The following is a 22,543-nucleotide window of genomic DNA, read 5'->3' on the forward strand; positions in this document are numbered from 1 at the left end:
GTCTCGACTGGAGACAGTCAGAGGAGCTCCCAATGTCTAATGTCCTGGAGACAGTCCAAGAAGCTCACACTCTAATCCCTACCATACCAATAGCTAATGTCCTGAGATAATGGCTCATTCATAAAGCATTTCCGCATGCGGAAATGCTTAAAACAAGTGACTTTACCGAACACTCAGCAAGTTCGGCATTCATAAATCCTCTTTCCACATAAAAAACTGACACTACCGAGCAGAGCGATAAATCACCGCCTTGTGCGGTGATTATCGGAACAAATGTAAAAAAATGGTAATTCATAAAGAATTACGCAAGCGGTATGTGGACGGGAAATACCGCTCCCTCTCATGTGGCGATACTAATGTAAAGTGAATGGACACACAGACCTCCCAGGTAGCTGCAGTAGAGCGGAACACGGAGAAATGTATCAACTCGGCAGCTTCCGTGTCTCCGCCTGCCTACCGCCAGCTTAGTTCGGGGAATTTCCGCACTGCTATCGCACCTGGATACATTTTTATGAATGCCCACCCAGAAGTCTAAAATACCGGCAGCGGTATTTTCCCGCATTGATTCTCCTGACCGACAACTCCTTCATGAATGATACCCATTGTGGATTTATATAGCACTGACATCTCCTGCAGCACATTACAGAGTACATAGTCATGTCACTGACTGTCCTCAGAGGAGTTCACAATCTAATCCTACCATAGTCATAGTCTAATGCCCTACCATATTATATTATGTATCTAGATAGCACTGACATCTTCCACAGAGCTATACGAGTACATAGTCCCCCTCATAGGAGTCAATCTAATGCCTACTATAGACGTATTAGACAGCCGTAACTTTTTTTTTTCAGGGGGGAAACTACACTTACCACGGGGCTGCTCTGCGCAAGATGCCGATCAAGTCTCTGTCTCCTCTAGGCTGGCATCCCCACAGCTAGTTTCCCCAGCGGCCGTATACAGCAGCAGTTTTGAATTTGGGTGGGGAAGGCATCGGCAGGGAGGCTGCATGCACTGGCTTTTATTTATTTTTTCTCCCTTCTCTGGCCACTGGAAACCATCAGTAGCTGAATAACTACCTGCAGTAAATGTTGGCTATGTGAAGTTGGCCCCCCTACAATCAGCACAAATAAAAGTTCTAGCATGTTTGGTTAGTGCTACGTTTGTGCCCGTTTGTGCCGGAAAAATAAACATTTGTGCTGCTTTTGTTTTAAAGATAATAGCAATCAGGGCCGGGCCGAGGCATAGGCTGGAGAGGCTCCAGCCTCAGGGCGCAGTGTAGGAGGGGGCGCACAATTCATTCAGCTGTCATTCCTAATTGTGTTTTAAGCAGAAAGAAATAAGAAAAGGGGATACATGGCAGTGACTGCAAGCCAGATAACTAGATATTAAGGTGTTGGGGAGGTTGTGGGCCCTGTGGCGCCTCTTAGTCTAGTAGCAATCAGTGAGTGACGGCTGGGGTGGGAGGGATGGGGGGCGCACTTTGGTGTCTCAGCCTTGGGTGCTGGAGGACCTTGTCCCGCCTCTGATAGCAATTATCTTTTTCCAAACGATGACATCACCCAGCCCCCCTACAAAGGTGCACGGACACAAAAGTGGTGTCGTTGGTTAGTGCTGGGTTTGTGCTCATTTGTGCTGCAAAAATCACCGTTCTATCTGTTATCGTTTTTGAGATATTAAAGGTTTATTATAAAGGTCAAAAGTTCACCCAGCCCCCCTACAACAGCGTACAGACACGAAAGTGATGTCGTTGGTTAGTGCTGGGTTTGTGCTCATTTGTGCTGCAAAAATCACCATTCTATCTGTTATCGTTTTTGAGATATTAAAGGTTTTTTTATAAAGGTCAAAAGTTCACCCAGCCCCCCTACAACAGCGTACAGACACGAAAGTGGTGTAGTTGGTTAGTGCTGGGTTTGTGCTCATTTGTGCTGCAAAAATCACTGTTCTATCTGTTATCGTTTTTGAGATATTAAAGGTTTTTTTTATAAAGGTAAAAAGTTCATCTAGCTTCATTCACTTCACTATTGAGATGTTTCTGGTTTATTTAATGTACAGATAATGCCCGGTTAACAAGATAGGGACTGTAGGTTCATTCTTCTATGTCCCCACCTCTGTTTGTACCCCCTCTGTGTGCCTCTGCTTGTGGACCCTCCCCCCCTCCTGTGCTCTGTAACTCCTCTCTGTCTCTGTTTGTACCCCTGTGCCTCTGTACCTACTCTGTGCCTTTGGTTTTTACACCCTGTGCCTCTGTCTGTACCCCCCTGTGCCTCTATTTGTACCCCTGTGCTTCTGTTTGTACCCACTTGCCTCTTTTTGTGCTCCCTGTGCTTCTATTTGTACCTCCTGTACCTCAGTGTGTACCCCTTGTGCCTCTGTACCTCAGTGTGTACCCGCTATGCCTTTTTTTGTACCCCGTGTCTCTGTTTGTACCTCTGGTGCCCCCCTGTGCCTCTGTACCTCTGTTTGTACCCACTATGCCTCTTTTTGTACTCCTTGTGCCTTCGTTTTTACACCCCGGTGCCTCTTTGTCCAATTTGTCCACTTGCCGCATGCACCCTTTTTTCCTGCACCCTAATCCCCCGGTTAACGAACAAGATAGGGACTGTAGGTTCATTCTTCTATGTCCCCACCTCTGTTTGTACCCCCTCTGTGTGCCTCTGCTTGTACCCCCCCCCCCTCATGTGCTTTGTAATCCGTCTCTGTTTGTACCTCTGGTGCCCCCCTGTGCCTCTGTACCTCTGTGTGTACCCGCTATGCCTCTTTTTGTACTCCCTGTGTCTCTATTTGTACCCCCAGGGGCTATGGCTTAAAGTATTAGAGGCAGAGGATCAGTAGGACAGCCAGGCAACTGGTATTGCTTAAAATGAAGTAAATATGGCAGCCTCCACATACCTCTAGCTTTAGCTCCCATTTACGTTAGAATAATACTAGGGAGTGGATAGCCACAACTAGAAGATACCTTGTATCCACATTTATATCTTGTCCATACTTGCTATTCTTCATGCACTACATTGACCAGAAGTAGCTAATGTTGTTTTACCTGTTCACAGTCAACAGTTGGCTTGTTTGTGCCTTAAATCTGGTTAAATGGAATTATTTTGTTACACTCTGTATAATTTAGCAAAATAAAATTTCCAACCTTTACTGCAACTTGTCTCTCGGCAACTGTCGCTAGTCCGGCACGTGTCTCAGCTTGTGTATGCGGACTAGCGACCGGCAACACTGTGAAGTGAAGGGAGCATCCGGCCGGGGGATGCTCCCTTCGGCGATAGCTTCCGCCACATCTATGCCATGTAGCAGAGACGTGTAGACAGCTGTCGCTGCTGCAGAGCTGTTGTCTAGCTGTCGTCAGCACGTCCCCTGTGCGCTGGCGACAGCTACAATTGTAGCCCATGTGTATGGGCCTTTAACTTTGCTGTGTCTCTGCTTCTCACCTAAATGTTCCACACCACGCTCAATACATCAGAGACTTCTGGGTTCATAGCCAAAAGTGAGAAATATGGAGCACAGCATGGAACACAATTCTGAGATGGAGTGATAAGAGAAGTTGACCCTCTGTGCCACAGCCCAAGCAGTCCTGATTTGAGATGAGTAATTATTGAGCAGTAGGGCTAATGTTGATTTTCTGCCTATGGACTTGTGTTTGATTTTGAGCTTTATAGATTGTGGCCGAGGCATCCGTGCAACAAACTTTCATTGATCTGAAGCAAGGGGAACTTTAAAGTTATTGCAGCGTTCTATTTAATTTGAGAGCTATAGAAAATGGACAGATAGTCCACGACTTATGAATGGCCCAATCCCATTGCGATGACGTCATTTCTGCATGGAGGAAGTTTGAGTCCACTTGAGAAACTGAGTCCACCACAGGGTGGGGGTACAAATAGAGGCAGAGGGCAGGACAGAGGCACCTGGAGGCACAGAGGGTACAAACTGAGGCACAGAGGGGGTACAGAGACACAGGAGGTACAAACAAAGGCACAGGGGGTACAAAAAAAAGGCATAGTGGCAGTGGCGTTCCTACCATGGGGCGGCAGGGGGCTCCCCGCTCTGGGTGTCGTGTGCCCCAGGGGGTGTCACTAAGGCCTCCCACAGAGGCCTGTGCAGGAGGGGGAAGCAACACAGAATGGAGAAGTGGTGGGGAAAGCGGCGGGGAGGGGGGACGGACCCCCCACCTCCCTCACCTGGGTCCCCTCTTTCTGGCGCTTCCCCCCTCCTAATTAGCAGCAGCTTTAGATATGAGGGCAGGAGTGGGCGGAGAGGACTTACTCACCTGCTTCCTGCATTCCAGGCGATGGCGCACAGCGTCATCGTCACGTGACGCTGCTCTCCGCCTTCTCCACCGCTCACTGTGCTTCCTGATTAGCGGAGTGACAGAGAAGTCGGAGACCAGCGTCACGTGACAGATGACGCTGTGCGCCATCGCCTGGAACGCAGGAAGCAGGTGAGTAAGTCCTCTCCGCCCGCTCCTGCCCGCATATCTAAAGCTGCTGCTAATTAGGAGGGGGGAAGTGCCAGAAGCTTCCCCCTTACTGGGGGCAACTATACTACTGGGGAAACTATACTGGGGAGTGGGGGCAACTATACTAGCTATTCTGGGGGCAACTATACCAGCTATACTGGGGGCAACTAAACTAGCTATACTGGGGGCAACTAAACTAGCTATACTGAGGGCAAGTAAAGTAGCTATACTGGGGGCAACTAAACTAGCTATACTGGGGGCAACTAAACTAGCTATTGTGGGGGCAACTATACTAGCTATTGTGGGGGCAACTATACTAGCTTTTCTGGGGGCAACTATACTAGCTATTCTGGGGGCAACTATACTAGCTATTCTGGGGGCAATTATACTAGCTATACTGGGGGCAACTATACTAGGTATACTGGGGGCAATTAAACTAGCTAGCTATACTGGGGGCAACTATACTAGCTATACTGGGAGCAACTATACTAGCTATACTGGGGGCAACTATACTAGCTATACTGGGGGCAACTATACTAACTTCATTGCGGGTAACTAGTTTCACTTAAGGCAACTGTACTAGCTATACTGGGGCAACTATACTAGCTAATACTTTAAATTAGTTAGCTCCGCCCTCATCTGGTCATGACCACACCCGTTTTTCGCCGCGGCGCGCTAAGCACGCCGCAGGTTGTGGCCACGCCCATTTTTTTCAGGGGGGGTGTGTCTTTTAATACCCAGTACCGGGTGCCAAATGCCCTAGGTACGCCACTGCATAGTGGGTACAAACAGAAGTACAGAGGCACAGGGGGGGTTCTGCAGGAGGTACAAACAGAGAAACGGGGTACAAAAAGAGGCATAGCGGGGACACACTGAGGTACAGAGGCACAAGGGGTACACACTGAGGTACAGAGGCACAAGGGGTACACACTGAGGTACAGGGGGTACAAACTTTGGTGAGGATTACAAAAAGAGGCACAGGGGTTTACAAACGGAGGCACAGGGGGTACAAATAGAGGCACAGGGAGGGGTACAAACAGAAGCACATGGGTACAAACTGAGGCACAGAGGGATACAAGCAGAGGCATTAGGAGTACAGACAGAGGCACAGGGTGTAAAACCAAAGGCACAGAGTAGGTACAGAGGCTCAGGGGTACAAACAGAGACAGAGGGGGGTTACAGAGCACAGGAGGGGGGGGGGGTTACAAGCAGAGGCACACAGAGGAGGTACAAACAGAGGGAGCAGTGAAAAATGGCGCCAAGCTCAGTTTATATAAAAATGGTGCCACTGGAATTCCATTATAAAACGATATTTAGCATTTTAACGATAAGAACTGTAAAAAAAATGGCGCCGAATTCCAAAACGTTAATTATCATTTTAAGATGCCCATAAAACAGTTAATTATCGTTTTGAATGGATTTATTTCCGTTATTTATCGTTTTAGCTCTTAAACGTTATTTTATAAAACGTTAATTAACGTTTTAGGTGTTATTTTTCCATTACTACATACATGCATACATATACATACAGGCATACATGAATACAAGCATACATACATGAATACAAGCATACATACATGAATACATGCATACATACATACATACATACATACATACATACATATATACATGCATACATACATACATATATACATGCATACATACATACATACATACATACATACATATATACATGCATACATACATACATGTATGTATTCATGTATGTATGCATTCATGTATGTATGTATGTATGTATGTATGTATGTATGTATGCATGCATGTATGTATGTACGTATGCTTGTATGTATGTATATGTATATATGCATGCATGTATGTATGTACGTATGCTTGTATGTATGTACAGTATGTATGCATGTATGTAGTATTGGAAAAATAAAGTATAACAACTAAAACGTTAAATAGTGTTTTATAAAATAACGTTTAAGAGCTAAAAGATGGTGGGGACGTAGAAGAATGAACCTACAGTCCCTATCTTGTTTCGTTAACCGGGGACTATCTGTACATTAAATAAACCAGAAACATCTCAATAGTGAAGTGAATAAAGCTAGATGAACTTTTGACCTTTATAAAAAACCTTTAAGGGCCCTTTTCCACCAGCGCGGTTGCGCTGGCTGAATCGTAAAGTCGCAAACCGCTAGCGATTTTACAGTCGCTACGGTTTGCTTTTTAACATAGGAATCGTGGTAGGTCATTTCCACTACTGCGATTCGTTTTTTACAGGAACGCGAACGCGCGGCGGAGCGATATTTGCCGCGATTTTGCTATGCAGTGCATAGCATAGCAAAATCGCGGCCGCAAACGTCGGGAAATCGCCGGCTTTGCGATTCAGCAATCGCTAGCGTTCAGCGTGAACGCTAGCGACTGCTAGTGGAAAAGCAGAGTTAGTACCTGCTAACGATGTTTTCAACAATCCTTCAGGGCAAAGGTGAGACGTTGCTCCTCCCAGGAACAGGAACAGACAGCACTTCCCCTATAAAAAAGTCACATGGTTAGTCCACCCTCAGTGCGTTTAGCCAAGTACCCGACAGGTGAACATTCCACTAACCCATAACCGTGCAACTATCAGACACAGACAATTAACACCCGGGTGGGATCGTTGCCCTGAAGGATTGTTGAAAACATCGTTAGCAGGTACTAACTCTGCTTTTTCCCCACAATCCTTCAGGGCAAAGGTGAGACGATTAACAAGTAATACAACCTCAGGGTGGGACCACTGCTTGGAGAACCTTTCTACCAAACGCTTGGTCGTGTGCAGACATTGCATCAATTCGGTAAGGACGGATGAACGTAGAAAAGCTTGACCACGTTGCTGCCTTACATATTTGCTCAGGCGAAGCCCCTGCATTATTAGCCCAAGAAGCTGCCCTAGCTCTAGTAGAATGCGCTTTAAATGAGGCAGGAGCCTCACTTCCCATAACTCTGTAAGCTTCTATAATAGCTAACCTAATCCAATTTGCTATAGTAGATTTAGAAGCTCTCTGACCTACAGTTTTCCCTGAAAATAAAACAAAGAATCTGTATTCCTGACCTCTGCAGTTCTGTTCAAATATTCCAGAACACATCTTCTAACATCTAATGAGTGAAAAATCCTCTCTTTTCCACACCTTGGATTCACACAGAAAGTAGGCAACATAATATCATGCGACCTGTGAAACCTAGACATAACCTTCGGACAAAACTCTGGATATGCCTGTAACCCTAATGTATCCTGAAAGTAAGGACTTTTCATAGACAAAGCTTGTAGCTCACTGACCCTTCTGGCTGTAGTGATGACTACTAAAAAATACTGTTTTTAATGTAAGATATCTAAAAGAACTGTCCTTAAGAGGCTCTAAGGAACCTTTGGACAGTCCCTTTAAAACCCCTGATAATCTCAAGGAGAAACATATGGTTTATAAACTGGCAGTTTCCTAGAAAAAGCCTTCAGAAACCTCACTATCAAAAGGAGAGGAAGACAAGGGGATAACTGAAAAAGCAGATAAAGCAGCAATCTGCACTTTAAGCGTACTTACAGAAACATTTTTATCCCAACCCTCCTGAAGAAAATCCAGGACTGCTGGAACTGACAGGCTATCAAACTTAAAGCCGGACAGCCGAAGATGGGAAGTTTTCCAGCATTTCAAGTAAATCTTCCTAGTAACTTCTTTACGGATACCAATCAATGTAGAGTCTGCCTTGTCAGATACTCCCAATTTTTGAGTAAGGATCCAGACTGACAGATTCAATCTGCCTGGATGTGGATGCCACAGGTTCCCTTGCAGCAGCAGATCTGGCCTGCAAGGAAGTCTCCAAGGGTCCCCTAAGGTGCAATCCAAATCATCAGATTTTGACAACCTCTTATTGATAACTGCAGGAATCAAATTGAGAGTAGGAAATGCATACCGAATTGGAAAGTTCCACTCCTGAATGAATGCAGTCACCCCCAGATATATGCTTTTTTGGATTGAGGGAGAAGAAACTCTGAATCTGGGCATGATCTTCTGTTGTGAACAGATCGATTGACTGTGTTCCCCATCGTTTTGTGATGTCTGGGAACACCTCTCTCTGTTTAGAGACCACTCTGATGACAGAATCCTGCTTCTGCTCAGTTTGTCTGCCTCTATATTGAGTTTTCCCTCGAGACAAACAGCTCTCAAGGATAACACATTCTTACCTGCCCAGGACAAGATCTCCTCCACTTCTTCTTGCAACAACAGGGATCTCGTGCCTTCCTGTTTGTTGACAAAACGCTACTGCCGTAACATTGTCAGAGTGGATCAGAACATTGGACTGTGACAGTATCGATCGCGCCTGAAATAAGGCCCGCTTTACTGCCCTTAATTCCCTCCAGTTGGATGACCTCAGACTCCAGTTCTGTCCACTTCCCTTGAAAGGCTCTGTGAGCTATACGAGCTCTCCAGCCCCAAGCGCTTGCATCCGTAGTAATTACCTTGTCTACAGGCTCCTTCCAAAGCCTTCCTTTCACAAGGTTGGATTCCTCCAACCACCACTGCAGAGACAACACCACAGTTTGAGGAATTGTGACTTTGAAATCTTATGTTTATGGACGACCGTCCCAATTTCCTAGAAGGAAACTCTGCAACTTCCTGGCGTGCGCCAGTGCCCAGGGTACTACCACCATTGTGGATGACATCAATCCCAGCACAGACAAAATCATCCTTAGGGAAACCTTGTCTTCCCTCTGTAATGATTTCACTGCCAAATTTATCTTTAGGATATTTTCCGGAGGAAAGAAAATACTCTGTTTTAATGAATGCACTAGCATGCCTAGAAAAGGCGTTTTCTGACTTGGAATCAAAGAGTACTTCTCTAGGTTGATAATCCAACCTAGGGATCGGAGATGTTCTGATACCAGATTTAAATGGTTTGTCAGTTGATCTGCTGAACTTCCGAGAATAAGCAAGTCGTCTAAACACGGAATGATTAAAATCGACTGCTCTCTTAACGGAATCAATGCTTCTCCCAGCATCTTTGTGAACACTCTTGGGGCAGAAGTGATCCCAAACGAAAGGCAAACAAACTGGTAGTGTTCTACCCTCCTATTTTCTCCAACTGCAAATTTTAGGAATTTTTGCGATTTTTGGTGAATGCCAATATGCATCTCTTAGATCGAGAGATGCCATAAAGGCCCCTGGAAACAGTAGCTCCCTTACTGAAAAAATGGATTCCATCCGAACTTTTTCTGTCTCATAACAGGTTAAGTCTTTTTAGGTTCAGAATCAGGCGAAACTTGCCCGACGACATTTTACTACAAAAATAGTGAAACAGAAGCTTTGCTCTTGTTCCTTTACTGGCACAGGATACAGACTAACCAGCAAGCTCATGGTGACCCAGAACTCAGAGTGTGTAAGAGGCTACAATGGTCCTAAAAGCCCTCTTACTAAAATGCTAAGAAAAGCAAAAAAAGTTTGCTTTCTTAAAACAAAAAGAATTTGCAATAATTCAGGTTGGAGTGAGCTTGAGATGCCTCCCAGTGCATCACTGCTGACTATATGCAAATTAACCATTGTTACCCTTAGCAGCTACACACCGCTGGAATGCAATGATGTGTCAGCTTGTTAATTTGTACAGAGCCCTAATAATCCAACATGCATACAGACTGTTTCGGATTGTTTGATCCGGCACAGGATAAAATACATTCTGTTTTAGCATGTTTTGCAATATACTCAAAATTTCTGGAAACAGAGTGGGATCTCCTGGGGCCTTTGAGACCACAAATCTTGACGATGGATGGAGCGCAAACTATTTGGTAACCAAACTTTATTGTTCGGCAAATAAACGGGCTTTTTGCCCCTTTTGCCCACCTGAGAGAGAAGCATCTTAGCCTCCCCCCCACCGCCTTACACGAGTCATTGGGATTTTGACTGGGTTTTCGGAGCTTTATATTTAAAGCCCCTTTTCCCGGACTCGTCAGAAGTCCACTTTCTGCCTTTTCTCTGATCTTTGGAGGCATCTCTTTGATCACACAAAAAAAACTTTAGTTGCAACAGCTTTTTTCTTTTTAGGAAAATTTTTTTCTTTTTGTTCGATGTACTTTCCAAAGCTGATCATTAATTTCAGCAGTGGGTGTAAACCTAATTGCCTCAGCCGAGGAATCATCTAAATATGCAGCAGATTTAATGAGAATCGCAATAGAATTCAACAAATACTCAACAGGTGCCAGTATATTAGCTCTGAGCTGATAAATCCACAGCTCCAAAGCTCTGACCACACATGTAGAGGCAACAGCCAGCCTAAACATAGCCACACTAGCCTTCAAAGACCTCTTCAAATAAGCATCCACTTTTTTATCCAGTGGATCCTTTAGCTTTGTATAATTGATCATGAATAGACAAATTAGCTACCACATCCTTACTCAACTCCAAAAGAGTAATTAATGGCAGCAATCAACGCCTCCGTATCCTCAATACGGAATTTAAACTTTGGAACAGACTCAGATTTTATTTCTCTAATGTCTGAATCCTCAGAACTAGCTGCAAACTCAGCCTGACTAACATCAACCTCAGTCACAGATACTCCAGATACAGCAACCTGAGAAGTAGATGGATTAGCATTCAATAATGAAGACTTAATTGATTCCAATGAAGCATTAATCTCCTCTCTAAAGGATCTCAATGTATTCTGAACAGAGTGACCCGGCTCCTCCCTCATAACCCTCTCTATGCACAACTGACAGAGTCTTTGCATAGGGCAACATTAGCTTAACATTGCACAAAGGGCATCTCTTATAATTAGGAGGGAGCCTATGCTTATCTGCAGCAGCAGCCTCAGCAGATTTAGCAGCGGCCTCAGTTTTGGCCTGCAAACAAACAAAACCAACAAGGCATTTAACTCTGTACAGCTTTAGCACCTTTAGCCCAGAAAGAGAAGCCATTATCTCACCTTCTGGGCGGCCTGGTTGCTCTCAATCCTCTCAGCGTCTGACATGTCTCCAAACTTTCATGTCCAGCGCAGGACCAAACTCCCTCTGAGCAACAGTGCAAACAGGCCTGCGCAGCCTCCCTTTTAAAACATATCCGGCCTGCCACAATTAGATGAGGGGCGGACCGGAGGTTCAGAAGGAGTAATGAACCAGCTCTACAATTTGCTACATTCGGCATACCCGCCGGAAATTACGCATCCGGACGCGGCCAAGCGTCCTAATGGCCGCAATGCGCTCCACGCTGCACATGGCCGCTGGCTTACCTCCGTCCTGCTCCTCTGCCGCAAGGCCGCCAAGGGGAACCCACGCCTTCCACACTTGCTCTCCCTGGCAGCGGGAGAGAAAGGTAGGCAAACCCCAGTAAAGATCCAGCCTGGGGCGCATGGCCAGACTGCCTCAGTACCACAGTCTCAGCCACCCAGAAGGATCCACCTGCAGCCCAGCACACAGGCTTCACCCAGAGGGGAGATGCCGACCTGCCTGGACGCAGGAACAAACAGCACTGAGGGTGGACTAACCATGTGACTTTTTTATAGGGGAAGTGCTGTCTGTTCCTGTTCCTGGGAGGAGCAACGTCTCACCTTTGCCCTGAAGGATTGTGGGGAAAAAGGGCCCTAATATCTCAATAACGATAACAGATAGAACAGTGATTTTTGCAGCACAAATAAGCACAAACCCAGCACTAACCAACGACACCACTTTCGTGTCTGTACGCTGTTGTAGGGGGGTTGCTTGAACTTTCGACCTATATAAAAAAACCTTTAATATCTCAAAAACGATAACAGATAGAACGGTGATTTTGCAGCACAAATGAGCACAAACCCAGCACTAACCAACGACACCACTTTCGTGTCTGTACGCTGTTGTAGGGGGGCTGGGTGAACTTTTGACCTTTATAAAAAACCTTTAATATCTCAAAAACGATAACAGATAGAACGGTGATTTTTGCAGCACAAATGAGCACAAACCCAGCACTAACCAACGACCCCACTTTTGTGTCCGTGCACCTTTGTAGGGGGGCTGGGTGATGTCATCGTTTGGAAAAAGATAATTGCTATTATCTTTAAAACAAAAGCAGCACAAATGTTTATTTTTGCGGCACAAACGGGCACAAACGTAGCACTAACCAAACATGCTAGAACTTTTATTTGTGCTGATTGTAGGGGGGCCAACTTCACATAGCCGTAAAGGTTCCTGATAAGAACACTGACAGGATGTCGGGTGGAAGGCACTCGCACTCACTTCACATTGCCAGTGATGCTCTGCAGGGCTGCTGCAGTGACATACACCCCCTGGCCAGTGGATGGAGTGGGAGCAGATGTGAGATCACGGTGGAGGGAGTCTGCCTGTGTTGTAAACAGAAAGGCAGAGAAATTGGCCTCCCCCTCCAAGCCCCATAAAGTAAAAAACAGCTAGTGGCACAAAACACCACTGTGGCTACAGTGTAGGGTGAGAGGTTATGTGCTGGCTGCTGCCTGCAGAAGACAAGTGACTAACACCTCCTTATCTGATCATCCCTCTATGACAGCATTCCAGGGGTGTGTGTGTGTGTGTGTGTGTGTGTGTGTGTGTGTGTGTGTGTGTGTGTGTGTGTGTGTGTGTGTGTGTGTGTGTGTGTGTGTGTGTGTGTGTGTGTGTGTGTGTGTGTGTGTGTGTGTGTGTGTGTGTGTGTGTGTGTGTGTGTGTGTGTGTGTGTGTGTGTGTGTGTAGCATGTGTATGTGTGCAGTGCATGTGTAGTGTGTGTAGTCTGTTTTGTGTGCTGTGCATGTGCAGTGCGTGTGTAGTGTGTTTGGTGTGTGTACTGTGCATCTACAGTGTGTGTGTGTGTGTGTGTACTGTATGTGTACTGTGCATCTGCAGTTTAACTATGTAACTATGAACATGTGTATACTTTTACTGTGGCTGCAAGGAAACAAATATGAACTTCCTAGCAGTTTGGAAGTGAAAGCTTGCTACAAATTGAAACGAATAGGTATTTTTCATAACCAGAAGTAAGGTCAAAAGTAATCAACTGAATGTGCAAACAAGTAAATAAATGTGTTCTCACAGGCTGCCCTATCATTATTTGCCTCCTACTCAGTATATTCCTGTAATCTTTGTTTTCAAAGTCCAACCAAATGTATGTTTGTGGGAGGAGTGAGGAACAACATCCAGCTTCATGTGACTACTTGGCTGGGCTTGGACAGACTTTGGCAACGGATATTACAATAATAAAATAGGTAGGGAGGAAATAAAGACAAGGGGCCTGATTTATCAAGCTGCGCACAGCTTAATGTGAAGGAGAGCCCGCTTTACCTCCCTTACATAGCAGCGCTCGCTTAGTTACAAGCAGTGCCTTCCTTAGTTATACGCTTTGCTTACATAGCAACGTGCGTAACCTTAAGGCTAAGTTCACAGTGGGACGTTAAAGTTGCGCGTTAAAACAGCATTTAACGCAGAATAACTCACTGCAATGAAAAATCAATGCCCTGTTCACAGTGCACACGTTGCGTTGGTGTCTAACGCTGCACGTTAAGTAAAAGTACTGCATGCAGTGCGTTATACACGTTATTAGCTGCGTCGGACTGTTTGCACATGCTCAGTAATGACTTGGAAGCATACTTTTCATTGCCTGTATTTTTTACTGTATCTGCTGTATGCGACGGTAACGCTGCGTTGCCACTTTTTGGGCGCATTGCGTTGTAAGCTTGCGGTGCGACTTTAACGTAGCATCAAAACGCAACGTCCCACTGTGAATCTAGCCTAACTGCGGGAGGTCTTGTGAAGCATCGTTACCGCGATACTTCACTAACGGCCGCTACTATGTTAATTTACATAGTTGTAACTATGTAAATTAACATAGTAGCGGCCGCAAGTGAAGTATCGTGGTAACAATGCTTCATAGGACTGCCTGCAGTTCATTTTACGTGCGTTGCTATGTAAGCAAAGTTGAGTTTAAAAAACATTTTTGCATTTTTTAAACCGATTTTCTCAAAAACTACAAGCTATTTTTGGAAAATTCTTTTTTTTTACTTGTACCCACTATTCTCCTTAACACATGTAGCAATTGGTGTCAATAGCATGTATGGGGACTTTGCTATTCACTGCTAAAGTCGGCATGAAATGACACGAACATTATGCAAAATTTTACGCAAAATGACGAATAAATATACAAAATTAATTGAATTTACAAACTGTAATTACGTATAGGCGTAACTGTGAAAATCTACGTGAAATTTTGCGTAATCGTACTTAGCAATCATCACTAGTGATAGATGGGGACTTGAAATAGCAGTAAAAATCCAGAACAGGTTCTAACCACTACTATACTTTCCTAAGTGCAGTAAAAATGTGAATTGTAGAGGCTTGGGTAGTCCATCAAATACAACAGAAAATCCTGCCAGGAGAGAGAAGAGTATATAATGAACTCTACCCACTTCCTCCCTGGCAGCTAACATGTTTACCAATGTACATATTGCAGTATGAAGGAACAACAGCTCAAAATTAAGGATTGCAGCTGCAATCTGTACTATGCCAAAGTACAGGGAGAAAATGGATTTCAACATCGGATGGTGAATCACACAAATGCAGGCAGAGTTGGGCTTGGGGGGCAGGCAGTGGATGAGCTTTTTTTTTTTCTATTGCATCCCATATGCTTCACCTTGTGTTGTCTGCATTGCTCTAGAATTCTCCACCCTTCCATGATGTGTTGTCTGGTGACAGAAAGGGGCTTTGCTGAATGTTTTCCTCATGCTCCTCCAAGCTGACCTGTGTGAGGCCTGGAACCCACTACAAATAGATATCGCTAATCGCAATCACTAGTGTTTTTAATGAGCGTTTTGTAATCAATTTCATGAGCATTTTCTGGCAATTTTGATAGCGATTTTAAAAAGTATAAGCATGTTGCCATAGATTGTTTAGCGATTAGCGATTAGTGGTTTTAATTCTGATTGGTCCTTTCAATTAATTTTAATTTTTTTACAGTGTGCAGTAATTTTAAAACGCTAGCAAAATCGCTCTGTGTAAGTTTTGACGCGCGATTATGCCAGCATTTATATACTTTACATTGCACAAACGCTAACGCAATCGCTTTAGTGGGTTCCAGCCCTGAGGATACTTTCACACTATATCTGAAAAACAGGATCTCAACACATCACAGCATGTTGCTGGTGCAGCACACAATCTAAAACGTATGCTTGCACCACAATAGTTAGTGTCGGGCAGTAAGACAGCATGCTGCATATTGTTCTGATGGAAGTTGTTGCACCATACTACAAACGTACTACTGTGGAAGTGCCGTTGTAATAATATACTGTAATTGTACTGCTATGCATTAGGCAGCTGCGGATCAGGCAGCAGTGAGGCAGGGAGCTGTGTGTATAAGTCGGGGTTTTCTGTCCAGTGCATTCCCGTCATCCCTTTAGATGTGTTGCAGACACCAGGGTGGGGGGGCTCTTCTGTATAACAGTATACAGATTTTCACATCTAAAAGGATGCAGGAAATACCTTATAAAATGTCACCTGCTCTGCTACAGTGAAGACCCGCCTTCCACCATGACAGATCAAATCGGCTTGAGAGGCAGGGCTGAGTGACTCTCACTATTGGCTGCCTGGTTCTCCCTATTGGCTGTCTGTCAATGTTATTGCATGGAGAGAGCCTGGAGAAAGTGAGTTATCAGCTGGTAAGAGCTGGATAAAAATACTGAACACTTTTGCGTGAATTGCAATTTCCTCACATTTCGTGAGGTATTTACCGCACAAGTCGAGGTCGGTAATTTACCTCACTTGTCGGTAATTCTAATTTTCTATGCAGTAATAGGTTTAGTGAATTGGAATTTGGGAAGGTGATCGGTAAAATCAGCTGTTTTCAGCATTTCCAAATGTGGTAATGCTTAGTGAATTGAGACCAATATGGTCTGTATATCTGTATTCCTTGCACAGCGTATCACTGGGGCAACAGGAAAAGATCACCAGAAAGAACATCCTGCTGTGCAAAAATTTTAAACAGGGATAAAACTCATGGGAAATTATACAGAAAAACATTTAGTTAATTGTACATGAAAATATACATATACACAAAAACTGGTATATTCCACACAAAACATAAAACCAGCAAAAGCACTAATGTACCTTCATAACGTAGGCTGGGTGCATACATAGCAGAAACGCTAGTGTTGCGTAAAACACTGCATTCTATGCAGCAATGTTAGTCAATGGGACATGTAAAAACATGTAGAGACCTGCGTTTTACAGTATGTGTTTTTAGAACGCTGGTTTTGTTGCATATTATGCAGGAATGATGCCAAAATGCACATAATGAAAGTCTATGGGGACACAGATGCATAGCGTTTTAGTATGTTTTCCATGCGTTTTTATATGTGTTTTTTCCCAAAAATATATTTTTTTTTTGCTGTGTTTCCCCTTCCTTTTGTCTTTCACACAATTTGCATAAATGGAATTATAAAAACGCATGGAAAACGCATACAATACGCATCTGCTTTTGTATATGCAAACTACAAATGCATTAAAACGCATGCAAAACGCATGAAAAACACATCGCAAACGCACCAAAAACGCAAATGCACACAACATTAACGTAAAACATTAACGTAAAACATAAAACACAGCCTTTCACGCTATGTTATATGTGAACCCAGCCTCAAACTTCCCAGAGCAGTATATACCTGGGTGGTGTGTGTGTGTGTGTGTGTGTGTGTGTGTGTGTGTGTGTGTGTGTGTGTGTGTGTGTGTGTGTGTGTGTGTGTGTGTGTGTGTGTGTGTGTGTGTGTGTGTGTGTGTGTGTGTGTGTGTGTGTGTGTGTGTGTGTGTGTGTGTGTGTGTGTGATTATCACATAGGACGTGTGTGCTGTGTTCAGTAGTCACAGAGGCAGGATAACTGAAACTAGGTTTATTTGACAGGATTCACCAACTCTCTTCATAAACCATGTTTTCTCTCTGTGTTCTTAGTCAGGGAAGAACAGTAACCAACGAACCACAACATTCTAGATAAACCTATGTGTGTGTGTGTGTGTGTGTGTGTGTGTGTGTGTGTGTGTGTGTGTGCGTGCGTGCGTGCGTGCGTGCGTGCGTGCGTGCATGCGTGTGTGTGTGTGTTAATTATCTCATTGGAGATACAAAGATGCTGTTCCTGAATAGCAGACATAGATCATTACTTAAAATCATGCATCACTTAAACCGAACACCTTTTACTTATAGCCCATATTCTTGGCAGGCCTCCATGGGATGTCCTAGGAAATATACTATTTTCTGAACTTTAAAGTAGAATAAACTTGGGCCTTAGAGCCCAACTCCAGCCAAATCGCCTTTGTTTTGGAAAGAAGCAAGAAGAGTGAGAATTCTCTTCCAGTCTGTCAATGATGTTGCTGTCTGTGCCCCTGTTCTCCTGATGTTGCTGTCTGTGCCCCTGCTCTGCTGATGTTGCTGTCTGTGCCCCTGTTCCGCTGATCTTGCTGTCTGTGCGTGCCTCTGTTCCCCTGATGTTGCTGTCTGTGCCATTGTTCCGCTGATCTTTCTGCTGTGCCTGTGTTCCGCTGATGTTGCTGTCTGTGCCCCTGTTTGCTGATGTAGTGGTCTGTGCCCCTGTTTGCTGATGTTGCTGTCTGTGCCCATGTTTGCTGATGTAGTGGTCTGTGCCCCTGTTTGCTGATGTTGCTATCTGTGCCCATTTGCTGATGTTGCTGTCTGTGCCCCTGTTCCGCTGATGTTGCAGTCTGTTCCCTTGTTCTGCTGATGTTGCTGTCGGTGTCTCTGTTCCGCTGATCTTGCTGTCTGTCCCCCTGTTGGGGAGAATCTGTCTCTTTCTGTCTCTGACACCCTGGGTTCAGTTGAAGAGATTCACCCAACCCTGTCTGGATAAGAAGTGAGGAAAACTCTCCCAAGCTGGGATACTGACAGTAGTTAAAAAAAACAGAAAAGCTTTAAATTATACTGGTCAGTGACTAATCATCATCTTCCATAGAGACACAAGTCAATTGCTTGTGGGGAGTCGCACCCTTTGGGGCTGAACACATGAAGCCTTGTAATTACTTTAAAATCTTTATTGTAATCATGAAATATTCAATGGCTTATTATACAGTATTGTGAGTAGTCTTACCTTAGGTAGAGTTGTCCGTACCAGATTCAGCATGGTGTGCACAGTCTCTTTCTGTTCCGTCATCTTCACTGTCACACAGACACACTGGGGCACCACTTTATGTGCTATTTGGTCACCAATAACGGAGTCCAAACATTTCTGTAAATCCAACAGAAGTAATGAAATATATGGTATATGTTCTTTAAAGGTATGACTACACTAAGTCAGTTCTTTAAGCATCGAGCCATGTAGTACAATTCTGAAATTGTATACGTTTGCTGGACTTTTTCCTGGACCATCAGACCTCAGTAACTCATTAAAGAGAATCTGTATTGTTAACATCGCACAAAAGTAAACATACCAGTGCGTTAGGGGACATCTCCTATTACCCTCTGTCACAATTTCGCCGCTCCCCGCCGCATTAAAAGTGGTTAAAAACAGTTTTAAAAAGTTTGTTTATAAACAAACAAAATGGCCACCAAAACAGGAAGTAGGTTGATGTACAGTATGTCCACACATAGAAAATACATCCATACACAAGCAGGCTGTATACACCCTTCCTTTTGTATCTCAAGAGATCATTATACACAGGCAGTGTGCATAGAGGGGCCAGGAGGGGGGAGATGCATCACAGAACCACAACGCTGAAGAACTTGGCAGCCTTCCAGACACAGGCTGACAAGTCTGACAGGGGAAAGATACATTGATTTATTACAGAGACTGTGATAGTAGAAAGTGCTGCAGTAAGCCAGAACACATTAGAATAGCTTTTGGAACTTGTAGGATGATAAAAAACAGGATGTAATTTTTGTTACGGAGTCTCTTTAAGTTATATAAGGATGTACAGAAGCGCCAAAAGAATAAAATATGCTAAAATCGTTTAAAACGTTCAGGAGGTGGTGGTGGACCAGCCACTCCAAAACAGAGACGATGCTGTCGATTGAGGTAGTAACAATTTATTCACATACTCCTAGAGACAACTGGCAACGCGTTTCACGGGCACAATGCAGAGGTGCCAAGCTGATATTGGACCCCTAGCTTTGTGATACTCCTGTTATTTATTGCCTAATGAAGCGGGATTGTTCCTGTGAAATGCGATGCCAGTTGTCTCTAGGAGTATGTGAATAAATTGTTACTACCTCAATCGACAGCATCGTGTCTGTTTTGGAGTGGCTGGCCCACTACCGCCTCCTGAACTTTTTAAACTATTTTAGCATATTTTATTCTTTTGGCGCCTCTGTACAGCCTTATATATCAAGATATCCACCCATGGTGGAAGGGTGGTACACCCTCCTTTTCTTCTATCCACAGAGAGCGACATCTTAGTCCTGAGTGGGGACAGGCCTAATCTCCCCACCTGCCTTTACAGTGGTTGCCTTAGGCAGGGCTGTGGAGTCGGAGTCGGAGTCGTGGAGTCGGGCAATTTTGGGTGCCTGGAGTCGGAGTCGGGAAAAAATGCACCGACTCCGACTCCTAATGAATTTGTAACTGTAATTAAAATAGAAAATCTGATAAAATGTTCTATTTCTCAGATAATAGTCATTAAAAATAATGTATATATACAGTAATAGCTGTGTTTAGTCTACAAAAATGAAATAAACCAATCAAAATTAGTTACTTGTGCTGCTTCAATAAAGCAGTCCCCAACCCCCACAATGGTGAAAACTCAATCCCCTCTGTCGGCCCACTCCCTTACTATATGGAGACTAACCAGATTCAAAAAGAATCTACAAACAAAGATACCAAAGCTTCTCCCACTCTACGGTAATCCCATGTTTACCCCAGGCCTTGATCCACGATCCTTCAGATGGTGGAGATCCAAAGGCATCACGCATCTCAAACACTTACTGGTAAATGACAAAATACCAACCTGGGACCAATTCAAAGCTAAAGTTGAATTCCCACCATCTGAATATTTTGCAGCATTGCAGATATACCATTTTTTAACCACTCTAGGCCCAAAAAACTCCCCCCTACCACAACGAACCTCTTACGAAGCCTGGTGTGACCTTAGACCCTTAGAGGGTGGCCTCATCTCATTGCTTTACTCCCTACTCTCTCAACCCTCTGACCTAAGCAAACTTAGAGTAATGCAGACCTGGGAATATGACCTGGGAATTACACTAACCCCAGAAAGATGGTCCAAATGCTGTACTACCCTCACCAAAGGCAGTACATACTACTCCCACATAGAGACTAACTACAAAATTCTCCACCGCGCCTACATTACACCCCAAAAACTACATAACATTGATTCAAGCAAAAGTAACCTATGTTTTAGAAACTGTGGAAGGGTGGGAGACATGTCCCATATGTGGTGGTTTTGCCCGGTGGTTCAAACTTACTGGACGAGGATCACCGCATTCATAAACGCAGCTCTGGGCACTGCTCTAGGCCCAGATCCAGGGCTTCTACTTCTGGGAGACAAACCTCCTAAATGGAAACACCCGCCTCATCGACTAGCACAACACATAGCAAAAGCTGCCAGATCCCACATCGCAAGGCAATGGATGCAGCAAACGCTCTCCATCCAAGCGACTGACAACATCATCTTAGACATAATGATATCCGAAAGGACCCTCGCAATCATTAACGACACTTTTGATACCTTTATTAAAACATGGCAGCCCTGGCTGAGTGCCTCAGACTTAATTGGCCTCCGCTCATGTACCTTTTCACTATGATCGCTATTCTGTTGCTACATTTATTGTACGAAAAGGATTCCATACCTCAACCCTGCTACATTACCACTCACATAGAATATGTGCATACCTGTTTCCTGTTATGTTCATGTTGACTGTTTACTTTTATATATACAATCTGTCTTGTCCTAAAACGGACACTTTTACCACTGCTGTTAAGATTATCTACTAAAATTAATCAATAAAACTTTTTTGAAACTAATAAAGCAGTCCCCGTATTTTTAAGGTCAGATATACATATCTGATTGTGACTGTATATATGATGTGTACACAGGAATCTCTTATATATACTAAATAACATCTATCCTGTAAGAATAAAGCCTGATGTGTAGCTGTGTCACTAATAGAGATGGTCAACGAGATGGAAATAATTCTGCACTTATGCTGATTTATGCAAATGTACGCACTCCCTTTGCTGATGAAATCAAATAATTTGATATGTTGTTAAAATTTGGTTTGGTGACTACAAATTAAAGGGTACCTGAGACGGATGAAAAGTAAAGTTTTATACATACCTGGGGCTTCCTCCAGCCCCCTTCAGGCTAATCAGTCCCTCGCTGTCCTCCACCACCCGGATCTTCTGCTATGAGTCCTAATAATTCAGCCAGTCAGCGCTGTCCGGCCGCATGCCGCTCCCACAGCCAGGAACATTCTGCACCTGCGCAATAGTGCTGCACAGGTGTAGTATGCTCCTGGCGGCGGAGTGTGTGCATGCGCACTACGCCCGACTGGCTCAAGTACCTGGACTCATAGCAGAACATCCAGGTGGTGGAGGAGGACAACGAGGGACTGATTATCCTGAAAGCGGCTGGAGGAAGCCCCAGGTATGTATAAAACTTTAATTTCATCTGTCTCAGGTTTACTTTGTTACACAGTAGTACTATACTCAACATATGCACTCCCCACAGAGCTGCAGGGAAACCACTGAGAATGTTGTGCACATTGAACACAGAGGTGTTGTCTGTCACCCATAAGCCTTGTTCAGATTGTGCATGAAGAATGTGTAATAGAGGAAGAATCTCCTCATTCCCCTGCAGAGTACCTGCACATCATTCTTACATGTACCCACACTTACATTGCCTAGGGCCTGATAGATGTTCTTTGTTCCGGTTTGTACCTTTTACAAGTACTCTTACCAAGGACTAGTTTTAGTCTAAAGGGAATAAATATAGTAGTCTACATATCCTTCTCACTTCAGTTGTCTTGCAAAAATTCCTAAGCGTTGGCAGTTAAGAGACGAATTTCATGTTACATACTTTTAATCAACAAAATTGTAATATGCAAATTAGAGGAGTCGGAGTCGAGGAGTCGGAGTCGGTGGAATCCTAAACTGAGGAGTCGGAGTCGGTGGATTTTTGGACCG

At 44.2% G+C, this 22,543-nt stretch overlaps 1 protein-coding gene across 1 annotated transcript in view; it reads right to left on the bottom strand.

Annotated features, from left to right (window-relative positions):
- Positions 1–10,834: 10,834 nt before the first annotated feature.
- LOC137527416 (disks large homolog 1-like) overlaps positions 10,835–22,543 on the bottom strand; it is a 31,943-nt gene continuing 20,234 nt past the window's right edge. Inside the window, exons 4-5 of the mRNA XM_068247927.1 lie at positions 18,500–18,637; positions 10,835–11,014 (exon numbers count right to left, since the gene is read on the bottom strand). Coding sequence (XP_068104028.1) covers positions 10,835–11,014; positions 18,500–18,637 — 318 coding nt within the window. The remainder of the gene's footprint in view (positions 11,015–18,499; positions 18,638–22,543) is intronic.

The sequence above is a fragment of the Hyperolius riggenbachi genome, chromosome 8 (assembly GCF_040937935.1).
Source record: "Hyperolius riggenbachi isolate aHypRig1 chromosome 8, aHypRig1.pri, whole genome shotgun sequence".
NCBI lineage: Eukaryota > Metazoa > Chordata > Amphibia > Anura > Hyperoliidae > Hyperolius > Hyperolius riggenbachi.